At 37.5% G+C, this 17715-nt stretch overlaps 1 protein-coding gene across 4 annotated transcripts in view; it reads right to left on the bottom strand.

The window, feature by feature from the left end:
* RSF1 (remodeling and spacing factor 1) overlaps positions 1 to 17715 on the bottom strand; it is a 163172-nt gene that overhangs the window by 43720 nt on the left and 101737 nt on the right. For 3 of the 4 annotated variants that reach the window (XM_030333593.1, XM_030333592.1, XM_030333594.2), the window contains exon 5: positions 17497 to 17651. In XM_030333593.1, the coding sequence (XP_030189453.1) occupies positions 17497 to 17651 (155 nt within the window). Of the gene's footprint in view, positions 1 to 487; positions 690 to 17496; positions 17652 to 17715 lie in introns of those variants that run through there. The other variant, XM_030333595.2, reaches the window with a different exon arrangement.

Raw genomic sequence — 17715 nt, 5'->3', positions numbered from 1 at the left:
TCTTTTGATTCATTTTATTATGATACTTGCTTTGCTGGGGTGGTCTGGAACCAAACCTGCAGTATTACCAAGGTATGCTTTTACCTGTTTCCTCTTCTTTCTTACTAACAAAACTGTGTTTTCGTTCAGAAGGTGCTTGCCTCTTCAGATACCTTATAGCTAGGAGACATATGATCCAGTTCTGACCAAAGAGATGCAGGAGGAAGTCTACTGGGTGAGACTTACAGGATTCAGCTGAACTATGCCTTCTGCCCTTCCTCCTTTCTATCTAGAATCCTGGAGAGGGCGCAATCAAAGCCACATGCTAAGGATGGCAGACTAGGAAGGGTGTTTAGGCTTAACCAGACCTGGATTACTGACTACCTGACTTTTTATTATAAGAAAAAAACCCCCAACTGTTTGAACAAACATATAGCCAAACACAATCATGTCTGATATATTTTCCTTTCACTTTTGCTTTCTATTACCTTTCCTTTTCCATACTCACCAAAAATTATCCATATCCACCTAATATATATTGGGCTTGTCATCTGTTGGGTGATAAAGGGGTAACTAATCCCTGATGAGGCTTAATTTCTTTATAATCCTCCTCTTCTAAGCCAAGACTTGAGAACTGTTTAAATAGCATAGTAGTTTCAGAGTCTGCTCAAATCTTTTATACCTATGGTAAATTAACACAAACACTTTAAAGAGCAAGCTAGAAATATCCACTCTAAAGCTTCAAGAAATACACTTTATAATAGAATAATTCTGCTTATAGAAAGTATACTTACATACACTATACAGAAAAATAAACATGAGTATTTGTTGTAGCACTGCTACAAAACTGCAAATTTGAAATAACCTAAAGATCCTTCAAATAGAATGAATAACCACTATATAGCAAAAATAGAAAAGAAACAGGGGTACTTGGATGGCACAGACGATTAAGTGTCCAACTTCAGCTCAGGTCACAATCTCATGGTTTGTGGTATCAAGCCCTGCATCAGGCTCCGCCTGGGTGGGATTCTCTCTCTCTTTGCCCCTCCCCGACTTGCACATGCGCTCTCACTCACTCACTCACTCACTCACTTACTAAATAGAATGATGAGTGAAAATAGCAAGCTGCAAAAGGACAGGTAATATGATACTGTTCGCAGAAGCTATAAAATGCACAAAATTATGCTATATATTGATATGGCTACATACATATGTACCAAAATCATAAATATGTATATGTGAATGATTTATAGGTCTGTGGCCACGCCCAGAAAAGGAAGGAGAAGGAATGGAACCGAATATGAAGGAATGGAACCGAAATATTGTTTCTATAACATTTTTAATCAAAACAAATTCGAGCAATATCTAAGTTTTATACTATGTTCTGTTTATTTGAACTATTTCATTAAAAATTAAGAAAATATGAGGGGTGCCTGAATGGCTCAGTAGGTTAAGCATTTGACTTCAGCTCAGGTCATGATTTCATGTTTCATGAGCAGAGAGCTAGATCAGCTACTGGGGATAATAGAAAGGAATAAGATGGGTAGTACAGTAAATTCATGGTCACCAGCTATCCCTGAGACACTGACACTGCCCAATAACCTTCCTACTTCTCTAGCAGTAACTATTTCAGTGTTTTTCACTATCCTCAAACTTGCAATCTCTCTGCTATGTCTACATTTTCAGATGATTCTGTCCTTCATTTCACAGAGAAAACAGAAGCCATGGGGCAGAAGCTCCTTCTCATCACCAGACTTACAAACCTATTCCTGTTAAAACAGAGATGGTATTTTAAGCTAAGGCCAATCCTTCCACCTATGTTTTGGATCTCATCTCTTCCAGTCTACTCAGAAGGGGCTTTAGAAACTGTCCTCATCACACTTGTTTTAATGAGATCTCCGTGGCTTATGCCAAATAGAAAGAAGGCCAAAGACAGAAACAAGAATATTTGGGGATTATTTCAGGAGAATTCAGGATAAAATCTTTTCAAGGAGATCTCATTTTATTCAGACTAAAAAACAACATTCTCAATAAACCACAAGGCCCTATACAACCTCCACACCCCTCTCCCCCATCTCCCATAGCCTGACCTCCCTAACCTCACTTCCTCCTGTATTACAATTACCCCTCACTCATTCTGCTTCAGCTGTATTACTCACCTTGCTATAAAACAGGAGACAACAAGGGTAAAGGGTCAGATGGTAAATATTTTAGTCTGTGTAGCAACTACTCAACTCTACCTTTGTAGTATGAAGCAACTATGGACAGTAAGATACTAAAAGAATAAATACATTCTAATTAACCAAAGATTAGCAGGCCAGATTTGGGCTGCAGTCCCTAGTCTGCCAATCCCTGCTCTAACACATTATGTATGTTAGACCCACCTCAGGATCTTGCATTTGTTTCTGTCTGCTTTCCTTGGGTATCTGCATGGCTTACTCTTCCAGACCCTTTAGTTTTTACTCAAGTGTCACATTTTCAGTGAGTCCTTTTCTAGGCTCCCAATCTAAAGCTACACCCTCCCTCTTCCCCCAAATTATTCTCCTTCTATAGCTCCTTATCAATATCATCAAACACACCATGTATTTATTAATCTTATTGTCTACCTCCCCATACTATGTAAGTGTCATGAAGGCTAAAAATCGACTGATTTTGTTCACACATTTATTCCCAGTACCAAAAATAATGCAGGATACATACCATGTACTCAATAAATAAATGCTGATTGGAATGAATGAATGAAATATTACAGGTAAAATATCAACTATGCCTACGAGAGGAATATATTTTTGCAACTGAAGTATTTTGACAAAGAAAGTTTTCACCACTTTAAAGACGTGATAAGATTTTACAGTTTCCAAAAGGGGCTCAAAATAATGCAAGTATCATTTGATATCATCAACATGTACCTAATGGACAAAACAGGAGATGCCTGTGCTAAAATATCAATAGTACCATTTTACTACATGCTAAAGGGATATGAATTGGGGCCAATTCTTTTATTCTTTAAAAATTACATGAAAGATATCAAAGGCTTTTTTATGATTAAGTATAACAAAATAAAGAAAGCCACACAAAACAAAAGCACGGATTAAATTATTAGAAGGCAAACAGGAAATAGAACCTTGCCAGATATTCTCCAAGCCCTACACATGCCTTTCCCCAAGAATTCCATCTCCCTACCGAGAATAAAATAACCATTAATCTGACTTTTATATTAATCATTTCCTTGGTTTTAGTTTTACCTGTGTGTTGTTTTCTTTTTCATGTCTCTTTAATCTCCTCTTGTCCCCTCCATCTTTTATTTTTCTTGCAGTTTATTTGTCACTGAATCATTTGTCCTATCATTTCTGCATTATGCTGACTGTACTCCCCTGCTCCTCTGTCCTTTTTGTCCCTTGAATTGTCATTCTGATCTATAGTCTTCATCAGATTCAAGTTCAATTTCTGTGGCAAAACTACTTCACTGATGATGTATTCTTTACCAAAAGGCATTAATGTCTGATTTTATTCTTTTTATGAGGTTAATAGATACTGATGTTCCCTAAAACCTTTATCAGGAATTGCAAAATGAGGATATTCCCATTCTATCATTCTTCCATCAATGACTTGTTGGAATAAATTCTATAAACTTTACTAATTCACTATTTTGCTATACAATGGTACAATTCATACAGAAAAGGCAGGATGAATGATTCTTTTCATTATTTAACAATTTTCAAAATAATAACTTGGTCTCCACTGACATTCTCCAAAGGTAACCAATTTTTCTTTTAGTGTCATAATGAAATCACGGATTTAAGATATATTCAATTATACTTTAATCCATTATAAGTATTATTCTTGTTGATGCTTAAATTGTCCTGTCTTTGGCAGTGAAAATCTCTTTAAGACCTCTTTAAGTTGGCTCCTGAATCTTTTTGACAGGACTCTGATAACATCCATACTATCTGGAATGACTAGATGTTTCTTGGCTCAGAATTGGTGGGAAACTATTTTCACAACCGCAATCCAGGTGTTAAGGCTGCTTACTACTGTTGGGTTGGCCACCGTTTCTAAGTCTTTTCAGTGGACAGAACTACCAAAGACATGCATATATTTTTTTAATAAAAATAACTCATGGGGCGCCTGGGTGGCGCAGTCGGTTAAGTGTCCAACTTCAGCCAGGTCACGATCTCGCGGTCCGTGAGTTCGAGCCCCGCGTCGGGCTCTGGGCTGATGGCTCAGAGCCTGGAGCCTGTTTCCGATTCTGTGTCTCCCTCTCTCTCTGCCCCTCCCCCGTTCATGCTCTGTCTCTCTCTGTCCCAAAAATAAATAAAACGTTGAAAAAAAAAATTTAAAAACAACAAAAAAAAATAAAATAACTCATGAGTTAATGAACTAGAATTTAAATAAAAATTTAAGGGGCACCTGGGTGGCTCAGCCGGTTAAGCATCTGATTGTTGGTATCGGCTCAGGTCACGATCTCATGGTCGTGAGATCGAGCTCAAATCGGGCTCTGTGCTGACAGTGTGGAGTCAGCTTGGGATTCCCTCTCTCCCTGTCTCTCAAAGTAAACAAAAAAATAAACAAATAAATATGTGAGGGGAAAACCTCATGAATTCATAATGATATTTGAGTGTTTCCTTAATCTCTTCTATCTTACATCTTATTTCTCCTGCTCCACCTGTACCCCCAGAGAATCTTGGTTTTAAAGGATACCATGGATGATATAATTAAAATAAAATATTTTTTCCTCACGTTATATATAAAACATTCTCAGAATAACAATATTGACATCATCATCAAAGTGATTTATTAAAAAGTCAAGAAGTGCTTGTACTCTTCCCATTCTTTCTCCATTTGTTGTCTTACTATAGCTCCATTGTCAAAACACATAGCCATTAAAGACTACACATTCTTTCTCGTTTCTGCCATTTAGATTTAGCTACATGTAACTACAAATTTAATGCTCACCCAACATCCTTTTTAAAATCTTTGAAATAATTTTAGACATACAGATATGTTACAAAAATAGTTCTAGTACTTTCACTCTGTTTTTCCTAAAGTTAAGAACCTACATGTTCCATAGTATAATTATCAAAACCAGGAAATTAACATCAGTAAAATACTATTAATTAAACAGATTTTATTTAAATTTTGCCAGTTTTCCCCCCAATATCTTTTCTGTTTAAGGTTTCAGGTCTCATTTTGTTCTTATGTTCTTGCCTCCTCCAATCTTTGTTCCTCATTCTTTCCCTGTTTCTTCTAACTTTGACACAGTTAATTTATAGAATACCTCTTAATTTGGGCTTTTAATTTTTAATTAAAAAATTTTAATATTTGTTTTTGAGACAGAGTATGTATGAGTGGGGGAGGGGCAGAGACGAAGACACAGAATCTGAAGCTGGCTACAGGATCTGAGTTGTCATCACAGAGCCTGACACAAGCCCTGAACTCATGAGCCCTGAGATCATGACCTGAGCAGAAGTCAGACGCTCAATCGACTGAGCCACCCAGGTGTCCCAGTTTGGGCTTTTAAATGTTTTCTTGAAATTATGCATTTTTGACAAAAATTCCATAAGAGATGCTGTATATTATACCAGAGAATACATGATGTTAATACTTCAATCACTTGGTAAGGTTCTGTTGGCTGGTTATGCTATTGTAAAATTACCATTTTTCTTTTTCTAACAGGTAAAGCATCTTGGGAAGATGCTTTGAAATTATGCTAATACTCCTCCACAAACTATAAACGACTGATTTTAGCATCTGTCAGAGAGCTTGCCTATAACAATGATTACTGTAGTGTTTCCACACTGGTGATTTTTTATTTCCCTCATTCCTTCTACATTAATTAACTAATATTTGTCTGCAGGGAAAAGCTATCCCTTCACTTCTATTTATTGATTTATGCAATTATGTATTTATAGAAGTAGAAACTTATGGGCATTTATTTAAATCTATGGTTTAAATCTATCTATCAGTATATTTGCAGCTAAAACAGTTTCTGCTTTCACCACTGGGTGCTCTTTCTGGTTGGCACCTGTGTCTTACTGATATGCCCAAATTCTTTTTTGAGCGCCTCTTTAGTTTCTCGCATTCTAAAATGTCCCGGGTTCATCTTGTATTTTCTCTGCCCATCACCAGAATCAGTCTGAGGAGCACTGGTTCTTTTTATTGGAGAATGATTTTTTGAAATAAAAATCTAGAGGCTAAAATAGTGCTCACTGCTACTGGGGCATCATTGTTCTTAGATTACTCTCATAAACAGAGGTAGGAAACATACACATGAATATTAAGCCATACAAATGAACATATTTATATGTATTTTGACAACATACAGCATTGATATTGTGATAGTCATTTTGGCTATCTGAAGCTCGTTTGTTTGAAGATTTCTTAAGTACTGTTTTTTAATTTTTTAATGTTTGTTTTTGAGAGAGAGACAGAGACAGAGTGTGAGTGGGGGAGGGGCAGAGAGAGAGGGAGACACAGAATCTGAAGCAGGCTCCAGGCTCTGAGCTGTCATCACAGAGCCTGACGCAGGGCCCAAACTCACAAGCCATGAGATCATGACCTGCCTGAACTGAAGTCAGCCGCTTAACTGATAGAGCCACTCAGGTGCCCCTGCTTGAAGATTTCTATAAAAAAGATTCATGGGAAAACAGACCTTAGACTTTGGTAAGTGTATCTGCAGTCTTTATGTGAAAGCTACTTTGGCTGGACATGAAGTCCCTGGGTCACATTTTTGTTGCCTCACACACGTTATGGCATTTTCTTCTATCATAAAGCATTGCTTTCAAATAGAGCGATGGCAGTCTGATTTTCTTTCCCCTATAAATCATGTGGTCTTTTTGCTTGGATAAACAAAGACTTTCTTTCTTCAAATCCCAGTAATTTTACTGGAATATGTCCTGAAGTTGGGTGTTCTGGGTTGATTTTCCAAGGTATGCAGTGTCATTTCAATATACAGCCTAACAACTTTGTTTCAGGAGGTTTTGTTAAGCAGACTTTAGTATTTTTGTCTGTTCCCTTGCTCTGGTTTTTGTTTCCTTTATACTGGATGCTTGTTGATTTTCTTTCCTATCTTCAAATCCTTATTTCTTTCTGTCGAGTTTCATTAATTTTTAATTTTTTTCAATGTTTATTTTTGAGAGAGAGAGAGACAGACAGAGTGGGAACAGGGGTGGGGCAGAGAGAGAGACAGAGAGACAGAGACAGAGACAGAGAGAGAGAGAGAGACAGAGAGAGAGAGAAAGAGAGAGAGAATCCAAAGCAGGCTACAGGCTCTAAGCTGTCAGCACAGAGCCTTGATGCAGGGTTGAATTCACAAACCAGGACATCATGAGCTGAGCTGAAGTTGGATGCTTAACCGATTGAGCCACCCAGGTACCCCTCTTCATTTCTTTTTGATTAAAAAAATAATACAGCTTTTCATTTGTTATTTTGTAAAGGCACTATCTTGTGTTTGTTCACTCTGACGTTCCTTCTAGATTTTTCAAAAATCTTGACTCTTCTGAGTTCTACCACCTATGAAGTTTTCACATTTTTATAGTTTCTACAGTTTTCACATTTTGAGGGAAAGTCTTTAGGATAAGCTTTCATTCGTGGCAGTGAGAGTATCCTGCTTCTTATTCCCTTTTGTTCTCATAATCCTATGGGATTTACTTTGATCCTTTTTAGTTGCTTATTTTTTATGTCAAATAGATAGTTCTAATTTCATAGCTCTGGAGCTCCCCATCTGTTATTTTAGTGAGATATTCAAAACTAAAGTGATTTATTTAATGAGATCACCAAACTCTATTCCTCTCTCATACTTTTATTTGAAGTTTCTTTTTTGCATGTCTATATTGTCCCTGTCCTACTTAATTTTGATTCTATTCCTAGAAGTTTGGACAAAGCTCAGTGTGGAGTTTATTCTGGAAGGAGCTTTGGCTGGAAAAGTTTGAGAACTCCTGAGGCCCATAGTACCCCAGCTCTTTTAAGAGCTTTGTTTCAGATACGGTCTATCATTTTTAACTTTTGCCACTGATAATATTCCTTTAATGAAGGAATCTATAAAGACTCAAAAACAATATCACTGCCATTTTCCAAAAACCAAGAATAATAACTTCAATTTTTCCTTTCTAATTCAAGTCACACCAAACTTAGAATAATTTCAATAGTCAATTGAATCATGAAGTTTCTTATGCTCTTCTCTTTCCCTCTCCAATAAGCACAAATCACTCACAAAAGAAGCAACATAAAATAAAAATAAAGTTAAATTAAAAATAAAAATAAAGAAATGTGAACTTCAATGTATTTTGTCTTTTATCTTGACAATTTAAGTCAGGCCTGATGTAAAGAATGATGGTGACATAAAAATAGTACATTTTCTTTTATAAAGGGAACTGTTTAAGCTATTGAAATGAGATGACAATAATACTTGTATTTATCTTGTCTCTCTGTACCTTTTTGGAGTGAAACAATATTTAAAAAGGTAATATAAATAGTGCACTATTTTGTGCTCGGTACAAGGACATTTTGACACCCATCCATAATCTCTAGATTAAACACCCATATCATATCAAAATATTTCTTCATAGCTGTAACAATTAGTACCCACCCATTCTATGGAAGGGGTTACAAACTCTAATGGCCACAGGGGCCAGACAGATAATATAAATGAATAAAGTGGGCTGAAGGTAAGAAAAACAGAATGTTAGAAACATAAATAAATTCTGTTTTTACTGAACACAATACAAATATGTATAATGCTGGTCATTATGTTTAAAATTTTAAATTTAAAAAAAAAATTTTTTTTTTCAACGTTTATTTATTTTTGGGACAGAGAGAGACAGAGCATGAACGGGGGAGGGGCAGAAAGAGAGGGAGACACAGAATCAGAAACAGGCTCCAGGCTCCGAGCCATCAGCCCAGAGCCCGACGCGGGGCTCGAACTCACGGACCGTGAGATCGTGACGGACGCTTAACCGACTGCGCCACCCAGGCGCCTCCCTTTTTTTTTTTTAATTTTTTAATGTTTATTTATTATTGAGACACAGAGAGAGACAGAGCATGAGCAGGGGAGGGGCTGAGAGAGAGGGAGGCACAGAATCTAAAGCAGGTTCCAGGCTCTGAGCTGTCAGCACAGAGCCCAACGTGGGGCTCAAACTCGTGAACCACGAGATCCTCACTGAGCTGAAGTCGGACGCTTAACCGACTGAGCCACCTAGGCGCCCCATTATGTTAAAAATTTTAAAAACCTACTTAATTTATATATTTTGTTTCATAATTCATTATTCCTTTGACTTGGAATCAGAAACTGGATAATTTTTTTTCAGGAGGGGCTGTTCATTATGACAATGTAGGGATCTAGTACTTACTTACCACTGTTACATGCAATATAGAATTTAGCCTGGAGTCATTTAATAGGGAATTTACTACTATATACTTTCTGCTAGTAAACAGCTGTTGATGAACACTAAGTACTGGCAACACTGATACGATTTTGTACATAGGACATCTACTCTCAGGATATTCACATAATTTTTGTAATTGAATGCCAACATTATTTAGTTTTCGGTACTATACTAGTAAACTGGTGTATTCTATAGCTCTTCATAGTGTTCTGTTGATACTAGTTTAGAAAGGTAAACTACGGGGCGCCTGGGTGGCTCAGTCGGTTAAGCGTCCGACTTCGGCTCAGGTCATGATCTCGCGGTCCGTGAGTTCAAGCCCCGCGTCAGGCTCTGTGCTGACAGCTCAGAACCTGGAGCCTGTTTCAGATTCTGTGTCTCCCTCTCTCTGACCCTCCCCTGTTCATGCTCTGTCTCTCCCTGTCCTAAAAATAAAACGTTAAAAAAAAAAATTAAAAAAAAAAAAAGAAAGGTAAACTAAACAGTATTAATTTTCCATAAGTTTGAAGTTGGAGAACCTATTTCAGAATTCAAGCCATCATATTCATCTCTGAATACCAACTGCAGTTTAGGAAAGTAGGCCAGATTATTCCTTATCTACTACATTCCCTATTGAACCAAATTCATGAAAAACATGTGAATCAACTTATTAGTTGTATCCCAAGTATTTGAACTGTATTGCCAACCTGAATCTTTGAGAAGATATTAGTTGATAAGGTATGGATTTTTTTTTAACCTAAATGATATTAAAAAGTTATGATTCCCGCCACTCCCCAGGAAGTTTTCTTAGCACCACATCACGGCTAAGCCATCTATGGGCCACAGGTTAAGAAAAGCTTTTCTTCTCCTGAGAATTTGACTGTTGGTTAAGTTCTACTCCCTTGGTTAACTAAAAAAACTGGAATGTCAACCAGACCATCACTAGGCAACAGTGCATATGTTATCAATGACCTCTAACTGATAAAATACATCTAAACTAAGAAAAAACATAAGCACATGATGGGGATGTCATACTTGGGGCACTCCTGAATGTAGGGACTCATCTATTTGGGCATGAGGACCACTGAATATATATAGCCTATAGAGTTTATTATAAGAGATACTGGCCTCTATGGAACATGAGGCCTTTAAGACAAAGCTGTTCCCACACCTATTCAATGTGAATCCCATATACTTGGTCCTGAAGTTGTCAGCGGGAAGACGATTGCTCCTGGATTCCTGGATGGCCATATAAACTGCAACACAGACTGCAGCAAAGCCTAAACCTGTTGGCAAGCTGCTACTCCTGTTGGCAAGCTCTGTCTTACATTGATCTTAGTAGACTGATGCCAAGTGTGATCTGTAGTAGTCTTGTGGGTCCAAATGCTTAGTTGAACTGAAGATTCCTGCTGGGCACTTTAGATTATCAAACCTCATAGTGCAGAAAACTATTGCACTGTGTACATTCATTAAGCAAAAAAATTGATTCACCCAGAAGGCAGGCTTTAAGAGCTTATTCAGTTCAAATGGTTAATTACCATAACTGTGACATGTTTCACTTTAAATTTTTTATACAAAGAAACACTCAGGGGCACCTGGGTGGCTCAGTCGGTTAAGCATCCGACTTCAGCTCAGGTCATGATCTCACAGTCTGTGAGTTCGAGCCCCTCATTGGGCTCTGTGCTGACAGCTCAGAGCCTGGAGCCTGCTTCAGATTCTGTGTCTCCCTCTCTCTCTGCCCCTCCCTGAAAACCTTTTAAAACAAATTCAAAGAAACACTCAGATAATAACACAGTGAAGTCATTCTGTTGGTCATTTAAAATTTGTGATGGGTTTACAAATGTCATCACCACCAATTTAAAGCTTTGTGTCAGGACATGTAATCACATGGTCAAAGAAGGATCAAATCTAGGTAACTCTTTCTTTACTTGCGTTGAGGAGAGTTGAGCTTAGGTCTTGAGGCTGGTAGGGCTGGCGGTCTGGCCTAACCTCCCTATTTTAGTCCTTATCGTCCTACTTCTTCTTGCTTTCCCTCCTTAATGCATAATTCCCTCCCTCTCTCTCTCTCTCTTTCTTTCTTCCTCCCTCTTTCCTTCCTTCCTTTCTTTCTTTCTTTCTTTCTTTCTTTCTTTCTTTCTTTCTTTCTTTCTTTCTTTCTTTCAGTAGGCTCCATGCTGAAGCTCCAATACGGGGCTTGAACTCATGACCCAGAGATCAAGACCTGAGCAGGGACTGAGTCAGATGCTTAACTGACTGAGCTACTCAGGCACACCTATTTTTTTTTTTTTTAAGTTTACTTATTTTGAGAGAGAGCGAGAGAGAGAGAGAGCGAGAGCAGGCAGAAGCAGGGCTGAGAGAAAGGGAGAGAGAAAGAATCCCAAGCAGGCTCCACCTGAAGAGCTCTGAAGAGCTCCACCAATGCAGGGCTGGAACCCATCAACGGTAAGCTCATGAGGTGAGTCGAAATGAAGAGTTGGACACTTAACTGAATGAGCCACCCAGGCACCCCAGATTTTATTTTTAAGTAATCTTTACAAGTAACATGGGGTTAAGAGATCAAGAGTCACATGCCCCTCCAGGCAAGCCAGCCAGGTGCCCCTACATTTAGATTTAAAACTTAAAAAAAAAAAAAAAATTAATAAATAAAACTTTTCTCTCAATGTACAAAAAAGCCATCTCCTAAATTTGGACTAAGGAACCATATTCAAATAAACTCTTGTCATTTAAAAAGACTCATAGAGGGGCGCCTGGGTGGCGCAGCCGGTTAAGCGTCCGACTTCAGCCAGGTCACGATCTCGCGGTCCGTGAGTTCGAGCCCCGCGTCAGGCTCTGGGCTGATGGCTCAGAGCCTGGAGCCTGTTTCCGATTCTGTGTCTCCCTCTCTCTCTGCCCCCTCCCCCATTCATGCTCTGTCTCTCTCTGTCCCAAAAATAAAATAAATGTTGAAAAAAAAAAATTAAAAAAAAAAAAAAGACTCATAGATGCTACAAATAAATCACTAATATTTGTATTATATTTGTATTATATGTATATTTGCATAATATTAATATCTGTGCTTTCATCAGCTATGATACAAAATTTAACAAATGACTTAACTTCTTGTCCGTTTGTTCCTAGTAGTCTATTCACTATGAGTTAAGAGTATTTGCAACTGTACTTATGTATGCAAATACTCAGTCTAGTTGGACACATTTTTTGCTGGATCCAAACTCAACATTAAAAAAAAGGTTTTGGTACACATGTAGTATTTTTTCTTAAAAATATATAACTGCTCATCAACCAATTCAGATGGAATTGCTGAATTATTACATTTTACACCTGAAACTAATATTAACGCTATATGGTAACTGCACTGGAATTAAAAGAAAAGAAAAAATCTCCATATATAACTGCTCATAATAGCATGAAGAAACACATCTTAAAATTTCAGCTCTCTCCGTCTTTCCCAATTTCTCAACCAGGTGTCTTTTCCATTACCCATCATATTACTGTGGACGGTTTCACAATACTACATGTATGGAGTGAATTATGTCCCTCCCTAAATTCATATGATAAAGCCCCAATCCCCAAATGTGGCTGTATTGGGAGACAGGGCTCTCAGTGAGGTAATTATTGTTAAATGATATCAAAAAGGTGGAGTCCTAATCCAAGAGGGCTGGTGCCCTTGTAAGAAAAGGGAAACACCAGATCACTCTCACCACACATACAAAATAGAAGAGGCCATGCGAGGGCACAGAAAGAAGGCAGCCACTTATAAGCCAGGAAGGAAGCCCTCACCAGAAACTGAGTCAGCTGGCACCTCAATCTGGGACTTCTAACCTCCCAAACTGAAAAAATAAACGTCTGCTGTTTAAGCCACCAAGCCTTATATTCTGTTATGGCAGACGGGGCAGACTAATACACTACACTAAGTTATATTATTTTTGCCATGGTGAATTTAAGCTTTATATCAGATACCATGTTAGTAATGGCTACAAGACAATCATCTGTAGCTTTCTTTACCTATTATAACTGTAGGAATTTTCTTCATTGTTGCAAACAAGGAGATTCTCGCATTTTCCTTTCTCTTCTTTTGTGTTTTTCATTATTTGATAGACACATGAATATAATATTTTTTTCACTTTAACTATATCATAAGAAAGAAAAAATATAAGTACTCGGCTAAGCTGCTGAGACTAAGCCCAAGCTTAGGGGATGGAAGAGAGAACTAAGGTAAAGCAGAGAATGAGAATTCTAAGGAGGGTCAACCATTATTCAGGTACAGTCCATTGCTGATAGGCAAAAATAATGCTCCATAGTTACCAACTCTTCTAATTTCCAATTTTAAATGTTCACAGCAAATTCAAATTAAAAAATAAAAAAAGGACACACATGAAAACATGTTTCCACAAAAATCTGTACATGGATGTTCACAGTAGCATTATTCATAACAGCCAAAAAGTGGAAACAAGTCAAATGTCCATCAACTAATAAATTAACAAGTGTGGTATATCTATACAAGGAAATATTATTCATAATAAAGAATTAAGTGCTGATACATGCTACAACAAGGGTAGACCTTGAAAGTGAAAGAAGCAGCAGTTTTGCCATGCAAAAGAAGTCAGACACAAAAGGCCCTACGTCGTATGATTCCATATATATGAAATGTTCAAACCAGGCAAATCCACAGAGACAGAAAGTAGATTAGTGGCTTCTAGGGGTTAGGGGAAGATAAAAAATGGCAAGTGACTGCTTAATTAAGGTTACAGGGTTTCTTTATGGGATGATGGAAATGTTCTATAATTAGATGGTAGTTATGGTTGCACAACATTGTGAATATACTAAAAACCACTGAATAGTACACTTCAAAATGGCAACTTTTACATTAATTAAAAACAAAACAAAAAACAAAGCAGCACTTGCTTTGGACAAATGAAAATAAACACGTTTTCAGGCCAAATCAGACTTGCATGCTGCAAATCTACAATTTCAACTCTCTATTAAAGATTCTCAAATGATATTTAAAAAAAAAATTTTTTTTAATGTTTATTTATTTTTGAGACAGACAGGGACAGAGCATGAACGGGGGAGGGTCAGAGAGAGAGGGAGACACAGAATCTGAAACAGGCTCCAGGCTCTGAGCTGTCAGCACAGAGCCTGACGCGGGGCTTGAACTCACAAACTGTGAGATTATGACCTGAGCCGAAGTCGGACGCTTAACCAACTGAGCCACCCAGGCGCTCCTCATATGATATTCTTTACCCATTCTACATATAGGCAGAAGAGTATGACTGCAAAATTTAACAAAAGAAAGGCTTTTTCCAATTAGCAGAAGAAAACTAAAATAAAGGTTAGGATTTCCTTCAACTTTGTTTTTCCCCATAAAATTTCCTTTTTTAATTTTTTCATCCCTTCTAAATTAGAATACAGTATCTAACATGGAGTAAAAATATAGATTCAACTTCATGGCATCCTGTAAGTAACTTCCAGGTAGTATATCACCTAACAAAATATCCTGGGTCTTAAACAGAGAAGGACTTAAGTTATACCTAACACTTGCTTTGCAATCTATTATAGTCTGAGAATAATAGTCAACAAATTTTAAAGAGCTTCAAGCTCTTACAGTAGTAGTATGACTGACCCTAATGTGAGTGTGAAAAAAATGAGTGTCAGCAGAACTTGGAAAAAGGATCAAGATTAGGGGATTCTAGATGGCCCTGAAGAATAACTAGAATTTCCACACTGGAGTAACATTATCTCGAGATAAAAGCATGATAAGACACAGAAAGAATGCCCAAGACACCAGGAGAAAATAAAGAAGTCTAGATAATCTGGAACCAGTGATCCTGTAAGAAAACAGGCCAGACTAGGAGATTCTGAATGGCAGTTTAAGAAATTCAGACTTTTTCAAAGGCAATTCTAATTACATTTGAAACTAAAAAACCAATGTAATTATTTAGTTAGTGAATGTTTTTGGACATATGATGCCATTTTTGGATCTTTTTTCTGCCTATTTTTATATGTAATGCATTTCTTCTTGGCATGTATATAAAAAGTAATTTTCCTAAGGTTAGACACAAAGCATGACAATTTAACAAAGAAAAATCTATTTTAGTTGCAAGAGTAAGAGTAGCTGTTTTATTCTTTATTCATTTCCTGTTTATTTTTTCCTCCCTGATGTCTGATTTCCGAATATCCCCCTAGCCCCCCGCCCAAGGGGGGCTATATCTAATAGTTTGTTTATATCTAATAGTAATAAAAATGACAAGCCCAGAATCTCATTTCTTTGGTCTTGGTTGGAACAGAACATAATTACACCTGAGAGGATAGAGTAAGAGATAGGGCTTTGGGGGCTGAATAAAACTGTCTACTACAAATTATATGTTAGTGCAGCATCGAAAGTACAGGCACTCTGGACAAAGACCCGAAAGACTGCCCAGGTGTGAATACTGGGTGCACCACTAACAGGTTATGTGACTCTGGGAAAGTCACTCAAACCTCTCTGTATCTCGTTTCTCTCATCTGAAAACAACAACAATGAACTAATGCCATGCCTAAGAGTTGTTGTGAAGATTATATGACTTACTCTATGTAAATCACTGAGAACAGTGCTTGACACATGGGCAGTGGTATGTGCCAGCTATTTTATCCACTTTAGTGTAAGCTTCACAAAGACAAGGATTTCAGTCTTTGCCTACTAAAATGGTGTTTGGAACACAGGTGTACAGTAAGTATTTCTTGTCAGATGCTTAATGAACTGAGCCACCCGGGGGGCCCCTCGTTGTGCTTTCTCTTAACTCTTGAGGGTGATAACATCAGCATTCACTAAGGAGTAGTGAAAGACTTTGTTGTATTTTTGAACAGACTTTGAAAGACTTTGTTGTATTTGAAACAAAACAGCTTTCTGAAAGACTGTTGTATTTAGACAAATACAAGGTTAGGAGGAAACTGCCTCTATAACCTTTTGCTATTCAAAGTGTGGTCCTTTGACCAGCATCATCAGTGTCACCTAGGTCCTTATTTAATATGGCAAATCGGCAGCCTCACATCAGATCAACTCAATCAGTGTCTGCACTATAAAAAGATCACCAGGTAAACAGCATGTCTATTAACATTTGAGAAGTACCGCCCTAGATCACTCTAGTTGAAGAGTATAGGTGATACAAAGATCAGGGTTTAAATCTAGACTCTGACACTTTATAATCTATAGCAGTGAGGGCAAGTTTATAAACTTCCTAATTCCCTCAACTCTAAAATCGAAATAATAGTAGTAGTTACTTCAAGGAGCTGCTATGATGATGAAATGAAAATGTACACACAGCATTTTGTGGGCTGCACTGTAACATGACTAGTGGGAATATAAAATGGTGCAGCACCTGTAAAAAACGGTATGGCAGATCCTCAAACTACCATATGATTCAGCAATTCCACTTCTAGGTATATACCCAAGAGAAGTGAAAGCAGGAACTCGAACAGATATTTGTACACCTGTGTTTGTAGCAGCACTATTCACAACAGCCGAAAGGTGGAAGAAACTCAACTGTCTACTGACAATGAATAAATAAAAACATGACACACATACACAGTGGATTATTACTCAGCCTGTCATTATGCTCGGTGAAATTAGCCAGTTACAAATGAACAAACAGTCTATGATTTCTTGAACACAAGATTCCTAGAGTCAGGCAAACTCAGAAAGTAAAATGGTGGATGCCAGGGGCTAGGGAGAGGGGTTAACAGGTACAGAGTTTCAGATGGGGAGGATGACTCCGGAAACAGACGGTGGTGCCAGATGCCCAACAACGTAAATGTATTTCATGACACAGAATTGTACACTGAAAAAAAGTGGTTAAAATGATAAATTCTATGTTATGGTCATTTTACTCCAATGATAAAAAAGAGTTCACTAAGTATCTTTGCATTCTTAAAATAGTAAAAATGTTTTGATGATCTGAACATGTTTTATTTAAACTTTTTAAATGTTCAATATAAAAGATGATAGTACTCAATGGCTTTTTGCTTCTTATTTTTCATTAAAGAAAAGAAAAATCAACCTCCTTCTACAGGAAGACTTCAACTTTTCAAATTGAGAGAATTCTAATTAATACAGCTGGAAGCAGGAGTAGAAGAAGAGAGAAGAAATTACTAAACAAAGCAAAACAAAACACACAAAAAAAACCTTGTTTAGGTGCTTCTTCCTCCTTTTTAGTCTCCTCATCCTCTAAGCTGGGACTTTCCCGGGAAGAGTTGTCCTGTTGGCTAGAGTTTTTCAGTAGCACAGGATCAATCTGTGCTTTCAGGAGGGCAAGAGTCTCAGCCAACTCGTTTCGATTTCTAAATAAGGGAAAAAACAAAACAGCATAAAATTCTTAATTCTGTTCTAAAGAGCTTTCAGAAT

The sequence above is a fragment of the Lynx canadensis genome, chromosome D1 (genome assembly GCF_007474595.2).
Source record: "Lynx canadensis isolate LIC74 chromosome D1, mLynCan4.pri.v2, whole genome shotgun sequence".
Lineage (NCBI taxonomy): Eukaryota > Metazoa > Chordata > Mammalia > Carnivora > Felidae > Lynx > Lynx canadensis.
The sequence above is the reverse complement of the archived record's forward strand: the minus strand, read 5'-3'. Positions and strand labels throughout refer to the sequence as shown.